Genomic DNA, 20,861 nt, shown 5'->3' on the forward strand with positions numbered 1-20,861 from the left:
TATTAAGACCAGGGCCCATGTTCAGGAGTAAGTAGAAAACAAAATTAATCAACAATAGAATTTTGAAGGGTAATTTTTTATTACAAGTTTTTTGCATATGTGTTATGTTTTTGTTGTTTTTAATGGTTTTTTGTATATGAAAAGAAGTATTTCTTTACATCTCTATGTATTTTTCATCCTTGTCCTTTTCTTTGATTATTTTTAATTTATTTATTTGCATATTTATTTTGTACTATTCTGGCTATTTGCTTGTAGTTTACTTTATTATAATTTTAGATGCATTTTGTTTTCTCTCAACAGAAAGAAAGAATGTGTGTAGATTTTGGTGGAACGAGATGATAGGAGGACCTGGGAAATGTTGGTGGAGGCAAACAGTAATTAGAATATATTGTATGAAAATAAACTATTTCTGAGTAAAAGAAGAAAGAATACTACTGTTTTAATACCACCAAATATTGGTAAAATATTTAAACATGGAGTTTAGGAAACAGATGCATTCAAAATGAAATAGCAATTACATTAAAATTGCACCTAAATTATGTGGTATGTGGTATGTGGTATGATGCTTAATATTCTTCTACTTTCTATCCAGGTTTAAGTTGAGGAACTACCAATGTATTTTGGCCATGAAGTTTGCCATTGAGGAGATCAACAGCAACCCCTTTCTTTTACCCAACATATCCCTGGGATTTGAGGTCCACAATATCCCACATGGTCAAAGGAATATTCTAGCCAATCTCTTTGGCTCACTGTCAGGGTCTGATCATGTCATTCCTAACTACAGAAATCCAAGAGAGAGCAATTCAGCTGCTGTACTTACAGGACCATCATGGGCAATATCTGAAAACATAGGGACACTGCTGGATCTTTACAAATTTCCACAGGTGAGAGGGTGATGAGATAGGACATTGAGTCAACTCTACTTGATGACATGCTAGGATGCTGTGAGGGAAATGAGGGAAAATTAATTATGTTCATGGATAGGGAAATGGTGTATATAGTTGATGGTACATCTATACTTTTATAGCTTATAATATGAATGGTAGTGTCAGCACAGCATACTATTGAACCAAGGAATATTTTCTGTACTTTTTTGGACAACTAATAGGAAGTCAAGTTTGATCTTCAAATATGGATTTTCATACAGTGTTCAAACTTTAATTGTAGAATTGAAATAAGCTGTGTGACAATTTTCTTTCTTCCTCTCTTCCTCTCTTCCTTCCTTCCTTCCTTCCTTTCTCTCTTTCTTTCTTCCTTTCTTTCTTTCTTTCTTCCTTTCTTTCTTTCTTTATTATTTTTTTTCCTACAGCTTACTTTTGGGCCTTTTGACAGTCTCTTGAGTGAACAAAGACAGTTTTCTTCTCTGTACCAGGTGGCCCCCAAGGATACATCTCTGACACATGGCATTGTATCTTTGATCCTTCATTTCAAGTGGATCTGGGTGGGGCTATTAATCATAGATGATGACAAAGGTGCCCAGACACTGTCAGATTTGAGAAGTGAGATGGATAAAAATGGAGTCTGCATAGCATTTGTGGAAATGATCCTTGTCAGCAGGGGTTCATTTTTGACCAAATCCTGGAAAAATCAGGTGCAGATCCTGGAATCATCATCAAATGTGATTATCATTTATGGGGACTCTGATTCTCTATTAAGCTTGATAGTGAATATAAAACAGAAGTTACCTATGGGGAAAGTCTGGGTTCTGAACTCACACTGGGATAATTCCAGATTTGATGATTATTTCATGATAGATTCATTGCATGGGGCTCTTATTTTTTCACACCACAATGAAGAAATTGTTAATTTTACAGATTTTATCCAGGCAGCCAATCCTTCCAAATACCCAGAAGACATTTATCTTCATGTATTGTGGCACTCATTCTTCAATTGCTCATTTTTTAGGAAAGATTGTAAAATTTCACAAAACTGTTTGCCTAATGCCTCCTTGGGATTCTTGCCTGGGAACATATTTGAAATGGCCATGACTGAAGAGAGTCACAATGTATACAATGCTGTGTATGTTGTAGCCCACAGCCTTCATGAGATGATTATCAATCAATTTCAAACGCATGGAAAAGGAAAAGAAATGACATTCTTCCCCTGGTAGGTGATGACACTTCAGTTGTATTGTGACATAAGCAACATTGCACTCTAAGGTTTTATAAATGCACTCTAAATTGGCAATATATACTTTAGACTATTTTGGAGAAAACCTGAAAGAGAGACTGTACAAAGAAAAATCCCTTTTAAGTCAATATATAGTTGCATTTCAAAGGGCCATGCAATATTTTCTTGGTAAAAATTTCAATATGAAAATTCCATTTACTCCAGAGATTTCAAATAACAGACAAGACAGAGGCTTGAGACCCCATATGTACAACAATGCCAAGCAACCAGAGCTTCCAGGGACTAAGCCACTACCCAAAGACTATACATGGACTACCCATAGGTAGCAATGAATATCCTAGTAAGAGCACCAGTGGAAGGGGAAGCCCTGGGTCCTGCTAAGACTGAACCCCCAGTGAACTAGACTGGTGGGGGGAGGGCGGCAATGGGGGGAGGGTTGGGAGGGGGGAGGGGGGAGGGGGATGTTTGCCCGGATACCGGGAAAGGGAATAACACTCGAAATGTATATAAGAAATACTCAAGTTAATAAAAAAAAATTATCACAATGTACCTGAACACTTCTAAAATGCTTATGTTTTTTAAATGATCACTTATAAGATCATTCATTTTATAGTATGAAACTCTAAGTGTTTGCAAAATTTAGTTGGGTATGATTATATTTTCAAAGAAGCTGAGAATTTTCTGCATGCACAGTCATGATTTAGAGGTACTTGGTTGTAAAGTTTTTAATGAAACTGACTGTAACCTTTAGAAGTCTAATGATGTTTTCATTATCCTTGGATATCATATCTTAGATGATATTGATCTTATATTAAAGGTGCTTTTCATATCAGATATTAAGAATCAAAAGGAGGTGTTTCAGGGGTTGGGGATTTAGCTCAGTGGTAGAGCACTTGCCTAGCGAGTGCAAGGCCCTGGGTTCAGTCCCCGGCTCCCCCCCCCCCAAAAAAAAAGAAAAGAAAAAAAAAGAAAAAAAAGGAGGTGTTTCCTATTTCTGCTTCTGGTTAAATTCTCAGTAAGTTATGTAACATAAGCATATGCATCTCTTTTAGCTTCACCCTTTTCTAAAGAACAAACAATTTATCAATCCTGCTGGAGACAATGTGGTTCTGGATGAGAAAAGGAAATCACATGTACAGTATGACATTTTCAACTTCTGGAATTTTCCAAAAGGTCTTGGGCTAACTGTGAATGTAGGAACATTTTCTGCAAGTGTTCTAGAGGGCCAGACTTTGTTTGTAACTCAAAACATGATACAATGGGCCACAGGATTGACAGAGGTGGGTTGCAAGCTACTTCAGTATGTTGGCTCGTATGTAAAAATCAAAAATATATCTCTGAGTGTCAAGACTTCATTGCTCAAACAGGACCCATTCATAGAAAGATAATATAGACACTAAAAAGAGAGTTATCTTAACACCTAATTTGGACTAATGAACTACTTAATGGCACCAGCTCCTTTACTTAATTCTATAAATACGGAATCTTTTCAGCATGATTTTCATCATCATCAGAGACCATCTGACAGAATATTTATTTGATTCCAGCTTGGAAATTTTCAGTTCATGGTCAGTTGGGCTTTTGCTTCTAGGCTCCTTTCAAGACAGAAAAGCAAGATTAGAATGTGTAGCTGTGTTAGTGGTTTGTTCTGCTGTTTCAAAAATGCTACCTAATGAAACAATATCGGAGGTTTTCTCTTGGTTCACATTTTGAGAGTATATTCTATCAATGGAGGAAGCTATATTCTTAGGGGTGGAGGCAATGACTCACATTACATCAACAATCAGGGTGCACAGACTGTTCAGTGCTGCTGCTACCATCCTTTTGGCCTTTCATTTACTCAGGAACCATGAACATTAAATCAGGGTCACCCACTACTAGAGATGATCTTTTGAACTCCAGTAATCTAATCTAAAATCAACTTTTCCCATAATTCTCTTAGATTGCTTTCTATAATGTTTCTAAAACCTATGAATTGATAAGAATAACTTTTTACCATAGGAAAAATGATTTGTGTTTGTATTAAAGAATAAAGAGGCAGTAGGCTTGTGATCATACCAAGATATGATGCCAATAACCTAAAATTTTACTTTCATGACTCAACTCAAGAGCTTTCAACAATTTACTAACAAATTCATGTTATTAGAGTCAAGCATTTTCCATATGAGCTTGTGAATGATTCATTAATATTAACTACAATTCAACTATCTGCATTTAGAGAAATTGACATAAACAAGTTAATGGTTTCAAAACCACTCTATTGGAGATTCCATTAAAAACCTGACAATTTGCTATTACACATTGTATTCCCAGATTCCACAGTCTGTATGCAGTGAGAGCTGTCATCCTGGATTCAGGAAAACCCACCACAAGGCTGCCTGTTGCTTTGACTGCATTCCTTGTTCAGAGAATGAGGTTTCCAATGAGACAGGTAAGTCTCAGTCATGAAGAAGACATTCAAACCTGTCGACATCTGCAATATCTAAGCAAAAGGAAAACATCTGTAAGTGAGCTGCAATCAGTTCAGTTAAAAATGAATTTTATTAAAAATGTCACCCTTCCAAATGTCACAGGTTACAGTACATTTTCTAACATAAATAATTCACGCTTGACATTGAAATTCATACCTGCTTTGTGTTCTTCAAACATTGTAGTTATGACTGACTTCAGAAAACCACTCTATCTACAACAAAGTAATATGCTACATTTCACCATGCATTTTGACTTAGCTTTTTTTCTATTGATATGACAAAGCAACATGAGTTTATAGGACTTAAACTATTTCTGTTGTTGTTGAAGTCTAACTCTAATCATGGTGGTCTGATTGGATACAGGAGTGTATTTCAGTTTTCTTCAATCTGTTGAGACTTACATTGAGATCAAGTATGTGGTCAATTTTTGAGAATGTTCTATGAGGTGCTGAGAAAAGGTGTGGTTTTTTTTTTTGAGTAAAATGTTCTGTAGATATCCATCTGGTCATTTGGATCCATAATGTCTTTTAATTTATTATTTCTCTGTTAATTTTTATTAATTGGTGAAGTAGGATATTTAATTCTCTCACTATTAATGTGTGTGTGAGGTTCAATATGTGATTTAGGTTTCAATAATGTTTATTTTACAGATGTGGGCGCTCATCACAAATATCATCTTGGTATAATTTTTTCTCTGATGAACATAAAATGTCTTTCTCCATCTCTTTGATTAAATTTAGTTTTAAGTCTATTTTGTTAGATGTTTGAATAGCTATACCTGCTTGCTTCTTGGGTCCATTTGCTTATAAAAACTTTTGCAAACATTTACTCTGAGGTAAAGCCTATATTTGATGTTCAGATGTATTTCTTGTGAACAATAGAAGGATGGATATTGTTTTAATATTCATTCTATTAACCTGTGCCATTTTATTAGGAAATTGAGTCATAAATCTTAATACATGTTGATGATTAATGATTGTTAATGCCTAATATTTTAGAGGTGGTAATAGTGGTGTGTGTGTGTGTGTGTGTGTGTGTGTGTGTGTGTGTGTGTTTTCCCTTCCTTCAGTTTTGCTGATGTGAAATTATTTATTGCTTGTGTTTTCACAAGTTAATCTTCTTGTATTGAAGTTTTTTTCTAGAACTTTCTATGGGGATGTATTAATAGATAGATATAGTTTAAATATGACTTTTCATGAAATACCTTGTTTCTCCATCTATGGGGAATAAAAATTTTGCTGACTAGCATCTGTCATCTCCAAGAATCAGCAGAACATTTCTGTAGCCCCTTCTGGCTTTTAGAGTATTATTGAAATTATTTATTTCTTTTGTATTCTTGAGTAGAGTTACCTCATTAGGTTGGAGTTTTAATTCTACTACTTTTGTGTATGGCTTGGATGGTGAAATGATATTGTTGAAATTTGATTTTGACATGGAATATCTTGGTCTCTTCATATATAGTGATTGAAAGAGTTGTTAGCTGTGGTAGTATGGGCTAGCGTCTGTGGTATCTTATGGTCTGCAAGACATCTTTACAAGCTCTTCTAGCTTTTAGGATTTCCTTTGGGAAGTCAGGGGTAATGTTAATAGATTTGCCATTATACATTATTGAGTCTTTTTCTCTTGAAGCTTTTAATAATCTTTCTTCTGTACATTTAGTGTTTTGATGATTATGTGGCTTGGGAACTTCCTTTTCTCATCAAATCACTGGATGTTCTGCAAACTTCTTTTATATTTATAACCTTCTTAAGGTTAGAAAGTCATTCCTCTACAATATATTTTCTTTATTTTTATTGGATATTTTTATTTAAATTTCAAATGGTATCCTTTTCCCAGTCTCCCCTCCATAAACCCCTATCCAATCCCCAACCCCCTTCTTCTAAGAGGTTGTTTCCTCCATCTGCCCACCATTTCCCATCCCCCAACCACTTCCCTGCCCCCTCCCCCGCACTGACATTCCCTTACTCTGGGGAGTCCAGCATTGGCAGGATCAAAGGCTTCTCCTCCCTCTGGTGCCTAACCAGGTCATCCTCTGCTACATATGCAGGTAGAGCCTAGGGTCTATGTGTACTCTTTGGGTGGTGGTTTAGTCCCTGGGAGCTCTGGTTGGTTGGTATTTTTGTTTTCATGAGATTGCAAACATCTGCAGCTTCTTCAATCCTTTCTCTAACTCATCCAATCGGGAACCCTTTTCTTGGTTCAATGGTTGGCTGTGAGTATCTGCCTCTGTATTTGTCATGCTCTGGCAAAGCCTCTCAGGAGACAGCTATTTCAGGCTCCTCTCAGCATGCACTTCTTGGCATCAGTTATATTGTCTGTGTTTGGTGGCTATATGTATATGGGCTGGATCCCCAGTTAGGACAGTGTCTGGATGACCTTAGTACTTAAAGAAATGTTTAACAACCTTAGTCATCAGCGAAATGCAAATAAAAATAACACTGAGATTCCACCTCACACCAGTCAGAATGACTAAGATTAAAAAAAAAGTCAGGTGAGAACAGATGTTGATTAGGATGTGGATAAAGAGAAATACTCCTCCATTGTTGGTGGGATAATAAGCAGGTACAACCACTCTGGAAATCAGTCTGGAGTTTCCTCAGAAAATCAGATATAGTACTACCCAAGGACCCAGCTATACTACTCCTATGCATATACCCAAAAGATGATGCAAAATAAAACAAGCTATTTCAAAGCACTATGTTCAAAACACCTTTATTTATAATAGCCCGAAGCTGGCAAGAACCCAGGTGTCCCTCAAGAGAGAAAAGGATACATAAAATGTAGTACATTTACAGAACGGAATACTACTCAGGTATGAAAAACAGTGACTTCATGAAATTCATAGGCAAATGGATGGAAGTAGAAAATATCATCCCAAGTGAGGTAACCCAATCATAAGAAAAACACACATGGTTTGCACTCACTGATAAGTGGATATTAGCCCCAAATCTCAGGTTATGCAATGATACAATCCTCTGTAGTTTTGTTAAATGTGTTTGCTGGGTTTTTCAGCTGGAAATCTTTTTTTTGTATATCTATTACTTTTAGGTTTGGTCTTTTGCAATGTCCCAGATTTACTAGATGTTTTGTGTTAGGAGTTTTTAGATGAATATCCTTTTTGAGCAATACATTTATTTTTTTCTATCAAATCTTCAACCCATGAGATTCTTTTATACCATCTTGTGCATTCTGTTGGTGATATTTGCACCTGTAACTCCTGTTCACTTACCTAATTTTCATTTCCAGAAATCCCTCTTTGTGGTTTCTCTATTGCTTTATTTCCACTTTCTGTCCTTGAACAATTTCCTTTGCCAATTTGTACGTATATGTGTTTGTTTTCTTCTTGGCATTCTTTCTTTTTTACCTTTAATCTTTTTTTTTCAGTCTACTCCTTATACCACTTACCATTCTGTTCTCCTACAGATCTTTATCCCATTCCTCCTCCCCTGTCTTCAACAAGATATACCAACACACACGAACACACACACACACACACACACACACACACACACAAACACACACACACACACATTGGGGTCTCAGGTATCTCAAGGGTTAGATGCTTCTTCTCTCACTGAGACCAGAGCCAGAAATCCTCTGTTCTATAGGGGTCTGGCATTTCAGACCAGTTGGTGTAGGCTTCCTGGTTGGTTGCTTAGTATCTAAGCAATCTTGGGGGTCCAGGTTAATTGAGACTGCTGGTCTTCAAGTAGGGTCACCCTCCTCTTCAACTTCTTCCAGTCTTTCCCTCATTCAAACACAAGGGTTGTTGACTTCAGATATTGGGTGGATATAAGTATCTGCATCTGTCTCAGTACACTACTTGTTTGACCTCTCATAAGGCAGGCCTTCTAGGCTCCTGTTTGTCAGTATACCATAATATCTATAATAGTGTCAGGCCTTGGAGCATCATCTTAAGATGAGTCCCACTATGTGCTGGACCTCCTCTCCCTCAGTCTCTTCTTAATTTTTGTCCCTGAAGTTCTATTAGACAGGAACATTTCTGTGTATGTGACTGCGGGATGGAAATCCAATTGCTCTGGTTGATGCCCTGTCTTTCTACTGGAGGTGAAGTCTACAAATTCCCTCTACCCACTATTGAATATTTCATCTAAGGTCACTCCCTTTGAGTCCTGAGAGTCTCTCACCTCCTAGGTCTCTGGTACATTCTAGAGGGTCTCACCACCTCCTATCTCCCACCTCCCAAGATTGAATATTTTCATTCATGCTGCTGACCTTCAGAATTTCAATCTTATGCCCATAGTAACTGATTACATTCGCCAATTTCCTGTCCATTCTGATCTCCAACCTTGTTATGCCCTCCTTTTACTCTCTACTTTTCTGTTCCTCCAAAGTCGAATTGAAGCAGCTTCACTTGGGCCCTTCAGCCTGTTAACCTTCTTCTTCTTCTTTTTTTTTCTTTTCTTTTCTTTTTTTTTTTTTCCGGAGCTGGGGACTGAACCCAGGGCCTTGTGCTTCCTAGGCAAGCGCTCTACCACTGAGCTAAATCCCCAACCTCTAGCTTGTTAACTTTCTTGAGTTCTTTGGATTGTATTATTCTGTACTTTTTTGGGATAATATCCACTTATCAGTGAGTACATATGATACTTGTCCTTTGTGCTTGAGTTACCTCACTCAGGATGATATTTTCTAGTTCCATCTATTTGCCAGAAAAACTCATGATATTCTCATTCTTAATAGCTGAATCGTATTGCATGTGTAAATGAACCCCATTTTCTGTAGACATTCCTCCTTTGTGGGACATCTGGGTTGTTTCAGCTTCTGGCTATGATAAATAAGGCTTCTGTAAATATAGTGGAGCATGTGCATTTGTGAGATGGTGGAACATCATTTGGGCATATGCCCAAAAGTTGTACATCTGGGACTTCAGGTAAATAAATTTCCTATTTTCTAAGGAATCTCCAGATTGATCTCCAGGTTGTACTAGTTTGCAGTCAAACCAACAAAGGAGGACTGTTGCTCTTTCTACATATTCTCTCCAACATGTCACCTGAATTTTTTCTCTTAGCCATTCTGATTAGTGTTAAGTACAATCACAGGGTCATTTTGATTTGCATTTTCCTGATTACTAAAGATTTTCCTCATTTCTTCAAGTCAGCCTTTTGAGATTTCTCTTTTGTGGATTCTCTGTTTAATTCAATAACCCTTTTTTGATTGAGTTTTTGGTTTTTAGGAGGGCAGCTACTTGTTCTTTCTGTGTTTTAAATATTAGCATGGCATTGGATGTGGAGTTAGTATAAAAATTTTCCCAATTTGTAGCTTGATTTATTCTATTGACTATATCCTTTGCCTTACAGAAGCCTTTCAGTTTCTTGAGGTCTCACTTATAAATTCTTGACTTTAGAGCCTGAGCCATCTGAGTTCTCCGTAAGAAACACCTCCTGCCCCTGTCGGTAAATTGAAGACTTGCTCTTTCCCAATTTCTCTTCCACTAGATTCTGTATATCTGATTTTATGTTGAGGTCCTTGATTCACATAGACATGAGTTGTGTGCAAGGTGACAAACATGAATGTATTTTCATTTTTCTGCACACTAACTGCCAGTAAGTTCAGCATCATTTATTAAAGATGCTTTCTTTTCCCATTGTATATTTTTTGGTATCTTTGTCAAAGATCAAGTGTCCATAAGTGTGTGGTTTTAAATCTGGGTCATCAATTCCATTCCATTGATCAATGTGTCTGTTGCTGTACCAATACCATTCAGTATTTTTTTTTAGATCACCATTTCTCTGTATATAGCTTGAATTCAGGGATGGTGATTCCCTCAGAAATTGTTTTATTGTAAAGAATTGTTTCTTCTATCCGGGGTCTTTGGTTTTCCATATGAAATTGAGAATTTGTCTTTCAATGTCAGTGAAGAATTGTGTTGTAATTTTGATGGGTATTTCACCATGGAATTTGTAGATTGCTTATTTGTAGGAGGGTCATTTTTATTATGTTAATCCTACTAATCCATGAACATGAAAGATCTCTCCAATTTCTGAGGTCCTCTGCAATTAATTTCTTGAGAGACTAGAAGTAAATGTCATATATACTTTTCACCTGTTTTGTTAGAATTACCCCGCGATATTTTATACTATTTGTGACTATTCTGAAGGATATGTTTTTCCTATTTTCCTTCTCAGCCAGTTTATTATATATAAAGGAAGGCTACTAATTTGTTTGAGGTAATTTTATATCTAGCCGCTTTGCTGAAGTTGTTTTTCAGCTGTAGAAGTACCCAGGTAAAATTTCTGGAGTTGCTTATGTATGTGATCATTTCATCTGCAAATACCTTGACTTCATGGCAAATTTGTATCCCCTTGATCTCTTTTGGTTGTTTTAATTGCTCTAGCTATTACTATATTGAATAGATACGGGGAGAGTGGGCATCCTTGTCTTATTCCTCGTTTTAATATGATTAATTCAAGTATCTCTCTATTTAACTTAATATTGGCTGTTGGTTTGCTGTCTCTCTGCCCTCTGGTTAGTTTGGCTAAGAATTTATCTATATTGTTGATTTCTCAAAGAATCAGCTCCTACTTTTGTTGATTCATTGCAAGGTTCTTTTTGGTTTCTACTTGGTTGCTTTCAGCTCTGAGTTTGAGTATTTCCTGCTGTCTACTCCTCTTGGGTGAATTTGCTTCTTTGTGTTCTAGAGTTTTTAGCTGTGCTGTCAAACTGCTAATATATGCTCTTTACAGTTTCTTTTTGGAGGCACTCAGAGCTATGAGCTTTCCTCTTAGCACTGCTTTCATTATATCCCATAAGTTTGGGTATGTTGTGCCTTCATTTTCTTTGAATTCTATAACTGTTTTATTTCTTTCTTTATTTCTTCCTTGACCAAGTTGTCCTTGAGTAGAACATTGTTCAGCTTCCATGTGTATGTGGGCTTTCTGTTGTTTTTGTTGTTATTGAAGACCAGCCTTACTTCATGGTGATCTGATAGAATGCATGGGACTATTGCAGTATCCTTGTATCTATTAAGGACTATTTTGTGACTAATTATATGGTCAATTTTTGTGAAGTTACCATGAGGTGCTGAGAAGAAGGTATATTCTTTTGTTTTAGGATGAAATGTTATACAGATGTCTGTTAAATCCATTTGGTTCATATCTTCTGTTAGTTTCACTGTGTCTCTGTTTAGTTCCTGTTTCAATGACCTGTCCATTCGTGAGAGTGTGGTGTTGAAGTCTCCTGTATTATTGTGCAGTTCAATGTGTGTTTTGATCTTTAGTAAAGTTCCTTTTATAAATGTATGTATCCTTTAAGGTTGATTTTTGCTTTGATAAATATGAAGTGTCCTTCCCCATCTTAGTTGTTAACTTTTGGTTGAAAGTCTATTTTACTGGATATTAGGAAGATACCCACTTATTTTTTGTTTTTGTTTTTGGTTTGTGTGTGCTTGTTTGTGTGTGTGTGTGTGTGTGTGTGTGTGTGTGTTTCTGTGTGTGTGTGTTTCTGTGTGTGTGTGTTTCTGTGTGTGTGTGTGTGTGTGTGTGTGAATTATTTGCTTTGGTGACTTTTTTCCAGCCTTTGTCTCTGAGGTAATGACTATCTTTGTCATTGGAATGTGTTTCTTGTTTGCAGCGAAATGATGGACCCTGCTTGCAACTCCAGTCTCACCTTATGTATCTTTACTGGGGAAATTGAGTATGTTAACATTGAGAGATATTAAAGACAGATGATTGCTAGTTCCTGTTATGCTTGTTGTTGCAGATAGCATTGTGTGTGTGATTCTATCCTTTAGGTTCTGTTGTGAGATGATCAATATCTTGTTTTTTCTTTTGTATAGATAACTTCCTTGTGTTGGAATTTTCTCTCTAGAACCCTCTGTAGGGCTGAAGTGATAGATAGATATGTTTAAACATTTTGTCCTAGAATATTTTGGTGTCTCAACCTATGATGATTGAGAATTTTGCCAGGTATAGTATCTTGGGCTGGCATTTGTTTTCTTTTAGGGTCTGTATGGCCTCTGTCCAGGCTCTTCTGGATTTTAGGGTGTCTGTTGAGATGTCCTGTGTAATTCTGGTGTGCCTTTCATTATATGTTGCTTGGCTTTTCTCCCTCACAGCATCTAATATTCTTTTGCTGTTCTGTGCATTCAGTGTTTTGATTATTGTGTGACTAGAGGATTTTCTTATCTAGTCCAATCTACTTGTTTTTCTGTAGGCTTCTTGTACATTTATGGCCATCTCTTTCTTTCAGTTGGGGAAGCTTTCCTCTATGATTTTGGTGAAGATGTTTTCAGGTCCTTTGAGCTGGAAATCTTTACTCTCTTCCTGTTATTCCTAGATATTTTTCCCATTTTGTCCTGGATTTACTGGATATTTTAGGTTAAGAGCTTTTTATGTTTTTAATTTTCCTTGACTGCTGGGTCAATATCTTCTAAGGTATCTCATATGCCTGAGATAATCTTTTTGTATCTCTTATATTCTGTCATTAATGCTTGCATCTGTAGATCTTAACATCTTTCCTTGGTTTTCCATTTCCAGGGCTGCTTCCATTTCTGCCTTCTTTATTGTTTCCACTTATATCTTTAGGCCTTGGGCTGCTTTGTTCAATGTTTTAAGCCAATCGATTGTGTTTTCCTGTATTTTTTAAGAGGTTTATTTGTTTCCTCTTTAAGAACTTCTTCTAGTTTACTGTGTTTTCCTGTTTTTCTTTTAGTGTAAATTATTTATATCCTCCTTAAAGGACTCTATCATCCTCAGGAGATAGGATTTTAAGGTACCATTATTGTTTTCAGGTGTGTTGTGTTATCCAGGGCTTGCTGTCATGATTGAAGAGGGTTCCGATGGTGGCAAAGTATATTGTCTTCTGTTGCTTATGATCTTGTGCTTGCCTCTTGCCATCTGATTATTTCTGGTGTTAAGTGGCCTGGGTGTTACTGTCTGAAGACTGCCTTCTGTGTCCCTGGGTTACTGCAGGTATCCTCTGAAGTCTTCAGACTGTGGGTTCTATAGACAGGCATGTACTCAGGTTATCTCTTGCCTTGGCTGCAGCAGACCTTCAGACTATGCTGTCTTCTGAGGAGTAAACGAGCTGATCATCTGCCTGGCAGAGGTTGCAGGCTGGAATGGGAGTGTATTTCTCAGTTTTCGTTTCAGGATTTTTTTTTTATTTCCTCCATATATATCTGTCTTTACTCTATTTCTTTTGGGGATTTTTTTTATCTCATTTCTGCTTTAAGGACAGAATCATCTTCATAAACTTTTTTCTTGTGCTTCAGCTGTGTTGAAATATTCCAGTATTACTGTCTTGGAGTAGATGGACTCTGGTAGTGGCATGTTGCCCAAACTATTGTTGATTGTTTTTAAGTGTCTGTGTTTGGGACCATTATAAGTCTCAATGCTCTTTTCTGCACTTGATTTTTGCTCCTTGGTTTCTGTTTCTTCTTTGGTCTGCTGGTCTTCATGGCCTGAATATTTTTGGGACCTGCCTGACCTCTGATTCAGAAGGAATTCTCTGAACGGTTTAAGAGCAGCACTTCTCATAGCCAGCTTGGTGCAGCAAGCTCTGTTTTTCTGAGTAGTGTAGCCTACACCTGTTCTCCTGACTTCTTTTGGAGGTATTGGACTTTTTCCTTATACTTTGGTTTACAACTTTATATTTTTTCTAGTGTGTTTGTACATGAGCATAAGAGTGAGGTTTTTAACCTAGTGAACATGATTGTTGGGGGGAGAGTGGTAATGGGGGGAGGATGGGAGGGGTACACCCATATAGAAGGGAAGGGGAGGGGTTGGGGGGATGTTGGCCTGGAAACGGGGTAGGGAAATAACAATCAAAATGTAAATAAGAAATACTCAAGCTAATAAAGATAAAAAAAATTAAAAAAAAAAGAGTGAGGTTTTTCATTGTTGCTTTGTTTAGTTTGATGGGCCTTTCTTTATTTCTCTGTTAAAGAAAATCAAGATCATAATGTTCTATATATGGAATATAACTGGTAATGTGATGATGTATAAAGAATCAGATATATTCAAATTAATGGGTTTATAGAATTGCAGATATATTAACATAATTAATATAAGGCAAAAATCTATAAGTGAGCATTACAATCTAAGATAAATTGACAATCTATCAGGGACACAGTGTTCCAACATTGTTCAATAAGCGTAGGAATATATGAGAAGTTCTGTATCTAGTGTTACATACCTAGTATTGTACAGAGTTATGAGAACTGTGTCACAGGTGAAACCTTTTAAGGCTCCAAGAATTTCAGACTACTAATTCACTAAAATTCTTTCAGAGAATGGGGAAACTTAGGGAACAGTATGGATTTGATTTGATTTGTTTGACTTGATTTTTATGAATGTAGGTACATTTGGGACATGTATAGGAGAACTTCATTATAAGATTTAGATTCCAAATGATGCACTCTTACTGGATTCAAGTCCAATATCCTCTTATGAATGTAGCTGTAGTAATAAAGAGGCATGTCAGAGCAAAGTTAGGTAGTGTTCTGATTTTTTTGAAAACAGATAGAACTGTGTCACTAAATGCAAGAGGACCATGTGTGTAAAGGCAAAGGAAGAAGCATTTGGGCTGTTTGATTCATGTCAGAATGAAGTAAAAGAAAATTGAGTTGAGACATATTATCTGGAAAGTGTTTTTATATTTGCATCATAAACAAAGCAAAATTGTTATGATTGCAGTGCAGTGTGCTGGAAATGCTTTAGAATAAAAGGGAAAACCAGAGTAGGCACTCACTATAACCTCCATTTCTATAGATATGGATCAGTGTGTGAAGTGTCCAGAAACTCACTATGCAAACACAGAGAAGATCCACTGCCTAGAGAAGTCTGTTACATTTTTGGCATATGATGAACCCTTGGGGAAGGCATTCAGCTTCATGTCCCTGAGCTTTTCCTCCTTCACAGCTGTTGTTCTTGTGGTGTTTCTGAAGAACAGAGACACCCCAATTGTCAAGGCCAATAACCTAGCTCTCAGTTACACCCTGCTGATCATTCTGTTCCTCTGTTTTCTCTGTCCCTTGCTCTTCATTGGCCGTCCTAGCACAGCATCCTTTATCCTGCAGCAAAACATTTTTGGACTTCTCTTCACTGGGGTTCTTTCTACTGTGTTGGCCAAAACTATCACTGTAGTGATAGCCTTCAAGATCACTGCTTCAGGAAAAATGAGGAGATGGCTACTGATATCAAGAGCCCCTAATTACATTATTCCCATCTGCACCCTGATCCAAGTTGCTCTTTCTGGAATTTGGCTGACAACCTCTCCTCCATTTCTTGATAAAGATGCTCACTCAGAGCATGGACACATCATCCTCATTTGCAACAAAGGCTCATCTATTGCATTCCACTGCATCCTGGGATACCTGGGAACACTAGCGCTAGGGAGCTACTTTATGGCTTTTTTGTCTAGAAATCTGCCTGATACGTTCAATGAAGCCAAGTTTCTGGCTTTCAGCATGCTGGTGTTTTGCAGTGTCTGGGTCACATTTCTCCCTGTCTACCACAGCACAAAAGGAAAGATCATGGTGGCTATGGAAGTTTTCTCTATATTGGCTTCCAGTATATCACTCTTAGGTATCATCTTTGCTCCCAAGTGCTACATCATATTATTAAGGCCAGAAAAGAACTCACTTCATTATGTAAGGGACAAAACCTATAGTAGGAGACAAAAACCTTCGTAAAAACTAGCTTCTTTGTTTATTAAATTAAACAACATATTTAAAGGTGTTTTATTCTTCAGCATCTGAAAACTCACATATACAGCTCTTATGTGGTAGTTAATGCAATGATCTCTTATTTCGTTAGTGAATCATATTAGACTAAACTCTTTTTTTATGTTGAAATGTATGCTGTGTTTATAGTCTTCCTCCTGTATTCACTATTATTTTTATTTAGTTTTCTTTTGAAATCCTTATTTATGAGTTATTTCCCTTACAGAATTCACATGTTTTATTTATTTGACAACTTTATTCCTGAACAATTATTTTCTCTATCAATCATGTTTTGGTGAACAGTTTCAAGTTATATATAAACTTTGCCTTTTAGAAATATTTTATAAATTTGATATTCAACAGAGCAAATATGTATCAATACATCATTTTGTTTCTGAAGTCAAGACAGCTCACAATCTTATGCATTTTTATTTTATGTTTTATTCTGAAGAAATTGAATTCATTTGTACTTGATGTAAACTTTCATAAGGTTACTCTATGTCAGATCACTGCATAATTATCCCCATACCAAGTTATTTTGAAAGTAGGACTTTATTTTTTAACCCACTGCAAAATGTTAAACAGAAAAGCCAATTTGTAATCAATATGTGAAACCACCCTTTGAATTAGTGACATCAGATGTGAATATCTCTGACTCAGTTTTCACATCTCTGTTTTAGGCTAAACACCTTAAAAGCCATTGCCCATTTATTTCTTCAAAGTTCCTTGTCTTTTGTTAAATTGGTGACTATTGATGTGTTATTTAAATATGTTTAAAACATGCTTACTATAATTATTTGTCTATGTTCTTTTAAAAACTAAATCTGTACAGTGTGTGTGTGTGTGTGTGTGTGTGTGTGTGTGTGTGTGTGTGTGTGTGTGTGTGATGGAGGATATGTGTGCTTTTTCAATACACAGTTTCTTTGTTTAACAAAGCCTTGGCTTTTCTGGACACACTATATAGACACGACTGGCCTCAAACTCACAAAGGTCCACCCCTACCTGCCTCTGCCTCTCAAATCTTAGAATGATTAAAAACATGTGCTACCACACCAAGCCTATTATTTTCTTCTTTATCATGTATCTTTCTGGCTTTGTTATCAGTGTAATGCTAGCTTTGCAAAAAGGTTTTCTGAATTATAAAATAATTTTTGAATACTTAAGATCTGCTAAGATTTGTGATATGGCTTAGTAGTTCAGAGCACTGACTGCTCTTCGAGGGTCATAGGATTTGATTCCCAACAGACACATGGTGGCTTAGAGATATCTATAACTCCAGTTCTGGAACACACAGTACCCTCTTCTGATATCTACAAGCACCAGGAATGAACATGGTGCAAGGCATAAGTATAAGCCAAATACATGAATGTATACAGTAAAAACATTTTGGGGAAGTTTATCAAGGCAAGGTTTCTTTGTGTAGCTCTAGCTGTACTGGAACTCATTCTATATACCAGCCTGACATCAAACTCAAAGAGATTCATTTTAGTCTGCTTTTCAATATCTGTGATTAAAGGCATGTACTACCACCCCTTGCTAAAACAATTTCCTTTTACTGGCTATTTTTTTTATTTACATTTCAAATGTTATTCACTTTCCCAGTTTCTTAGACATAAGCCCCCCTATATCACCCCCATCCCCTTCTTCTATAAGAGTGTTCCCCTCTCAATCCACCTCCCTTTCCCACCTCCCCCCAAAATTACCCTACATGGGGGTTCAACCTTGACAGGAACAAGGGCTTCTCCTTCCATTGGTGCCCAACAAGGCCGCCATCTGCTGTATATGGAGCTGGAGCCATGGGTCAATCCATGTTTATTCTTTGGATAATGGTTTAGTCCCTGAGAGGTCTGGTCGGTTGGCAATGTTGTTCTTATGGGGTTGGAAGCTCCTTCAGCTCTTGCAATCCTTTCTCTAATTCCTGCAATGGGGGTCCCATTCACAGTTCAATGGTTTGCTACTAGCATTTGCCTCTATATTTTAGATGCTCTAGCAGTGTCTTTCAGGAGACATCTATATCCGGTTCCTTTCAGCATGCACTTCTGAGATTCATCAAACTTATCTAGTTTTGGTGGCTGTATATATATATATGGGCCACATGTGAGGCAGGCTCTGAATGGGCATTCCTTCAGTTTCTGCTCCAAACTTTGCCTCCATATTCCCTCCTAAGAATATTTTTGTTCCCTCTTTTAAGAAGGAGTGAAGCATCCGCACTTGGTAATCTGTCTTCTTGAGCTTCATGTGGTCTGTTGATTGTATCTTAGGTAATTCAAGCTTTTGGGCTAGTATCCACTTATCAGTGAGTGCATATCATGTGTGTTTTACTGTGATTGGGTTATCTTACTAAGGATGATATTTTCTAGTTCAATCCATTTGCCTATGGATTTCATGAAGTCATTGTTTTTGATAGCCAAGTAGTACTTCACTGTGTAGATGTACCATATTTTCTGTATCCATTCCTCTGTTGAAGGGCATCTGGGTTCTTTTCAGCTTCTGGCTATTATAAATAAGGCTGCTATAAACAAGTGGAACATGTGTCTTTGTTGTATGTTGGAGAAACTTTAGGTTATATGCCTAGGAGAGATATAGCTGGGCACTCAGGTAATGCAATGTTGAATTTTCTGTGGAAACTCCACACTGACTTACAGAGTGGTTGTACCAGTTTGCAATCCCAACAACAATGAAGGACTATTCCTCTTTCTCCATATCCTTGCCACCATCTGTTGTTACCTGAGTTTTTGATCTTAGCCATTCTGACTTATATGAGATGGAATCTCAGGGTTGTTTTGATTTGCATTTCCCTAATGAGTAAGGATGTTGAGCACTTCATTAGGTACTTCTCAGCGATTCAATATTCCTCAGATGAGAATTCTTTCTTTAACTCTGTGTACCACTTTTTAGTAGGGTTATTTGGCTCTCTGGGCTCTAACATCTTGAGTTCTTTTTATATTTTAGATATTAGCCCTCTATCAGATGTGGGATTTGTAAACATCTTTTCCCAACCTGTTGGTTGCCGTTTTGCCTATTTACAGTGTCCTTTACCTTAGAGAAGATTTGCAGTTTCATGAGGTCCCATTGGTCGATTCTTGAGCTTAGAGCATAAGTCATTAGTGTTTTGTTCAGGACATTTTCCCCAGTGCCCATGTGTTCGAGAATATTCCCTACTTTTTCCTCTATGACTTTGAGTGTATCTCGTTTGATGTGGAAGGTGCTTGATCCACTTGCACTTAAACTTTTTACAGTGCAGGAAAAATGGGACAATTTGCATTCTTCTACAAGATGACCTCCAGTTGAAAATGCTACCTTTTTTCCATTGGGTGGTTTTAGCTCCTTTGTCAAAGATCAAATGACCATAGGTGTGTGAGTTAATTTCTGGGTCTTCAATACAATTCCATTGATCTATCTGCCTGTCTCTGTTCCAATACCATACAGGGTTTTTTTTTTTGTTTGTTTTTTGTTTTTTATCACTGTTGCTCTGTAATACTGTTTGAGGTTAAGGATGGTGATTTTCCCAGAAGTTCTTTTAGTGTTGAGTTTTTCGCTATTTTGGGTCTTTTATTATGACAAATGAATTTACAAATTGATCTTTCTAATTCTATGAAGAATTGAGTTAAAATTTTGATGGGGATTGCATTGAATCTTTTCATTGCATTTGGCAAAATTTCTATTTTTGCTATATTAATCCTGCCCATCTATGAGCATGGGAGATCTTTCCATCTTCTGTGAATTTCTTCACTTTCTTTATTCAGAGACTAGAAGTTCTTGGCAGACAGTCTTTCATTTGCTTAGTTAGAGTCACACTGAGGTATTGTATCTTATTTGTGACTATTGTGATGGATGTCATTTCCTTAATTTCTTTCTCAGCCTATTTATCCATTGAGTAGAGGAAGGCTACTATTTTGTTTGACTTAAGTATATGCACAACAACTTTATCTAAGTTGTTTTTTAGGCTTAGTGTTTCTCTGGTTGAACTTTTGGGGTCACTAAAGTATACTATCATATCATCTGCAAATAGTGATGTTTTGACTTCTTCCCTTCCAATTTGAATCCCTTTGACTTCCTTTTGTGTTTGATTGCTTTGGCTAGGATGTCTAGTATTGTATTGAATAAGTAGGGAGAGAGTGAGCAGCCTTGTCTTGTCCATGATTTTAGTGGGACTGCTTCAAATTTCACTCAGTTTAGTTTGATGTTTGCTATTGGTTTTCTGTATATTGCCTTTACTTTGTTTATGTATGGCTCTTGAATTCCTGATGATTCCAAACCTTTTACCATGAAGAGGTGTTGAATTTTGGCAAATGTTTTCTTAGCATCTAATGAAGTGATAATGTGTTTGTTCTTTGAGTTTGTTTGTATAGTAGATTATATTGATGGATTTCCATATATTGGACCATCCCTGCGTCCCTAGGCTGAAGTCTACTTGATCATGATGGATGATCATTTTGGTATGTTCTTGGATTCAGTTTGTGAGAATTTTATTGAGTATTTTTGCATCAGTATTTATAAGAGAAATTGGTCCCAACTTTTCTTACTTTGTTAGGTCTTTGTATTGTTTAGGTATAAGTGTAATTGTGACTTCATTG

The 20,861-nt window shown here is 36.8% G+C and overlaps 2 protein-coding genes across 2 annotated transcripts in view; both read left to right on the forward strand.

Moving 5' to 3' along the window:
- The window catches only part of Vom2r22 (vomeronasal 2 receptor, 22), a 33,211-nt gene extending 16,957 nt beyond the window's left edge, over positions 1–16,254 (forward strand). Inside the window, 5 exon segments of the mRNA XM_003750425.3 lie at positions 593–884; positions 1,310–2,110; positions 3,183–3,410; positions 4,444–4,561; positions 15,332–16,254. Of these exon segments, the coding sequence (XP_003750473.3) occupies positions 593–884; positions 1,310–2,110; positions 3,183–3,410; positions 4,444–4,561; positions 15,332–16,254 (2,362 nt within the window).
- Vom2r19 (vomeronasal 2 receptor 19) overlaps positions 1–20,861 on the forward strand; it is a 132,884-nt gene that overhangs the window by 83,581 nt on the left and 28,442 nt on the right.

This window comes from Rattus norvegicus, chromosome 1 (genome assembly GCF_036323735.1).
Source record: "Rattus norvegicus strain BN/NHsdMcwi chromosome 1, GRCr8, whole genome shotgun sequence".
Classification (NCBI taxonomy): domain Eukaryota; kingdom Metazoa; phylum Chordata; class Mammalia; order Rodentia; family Muridae; genus Rattus; species Rattus norvegicus.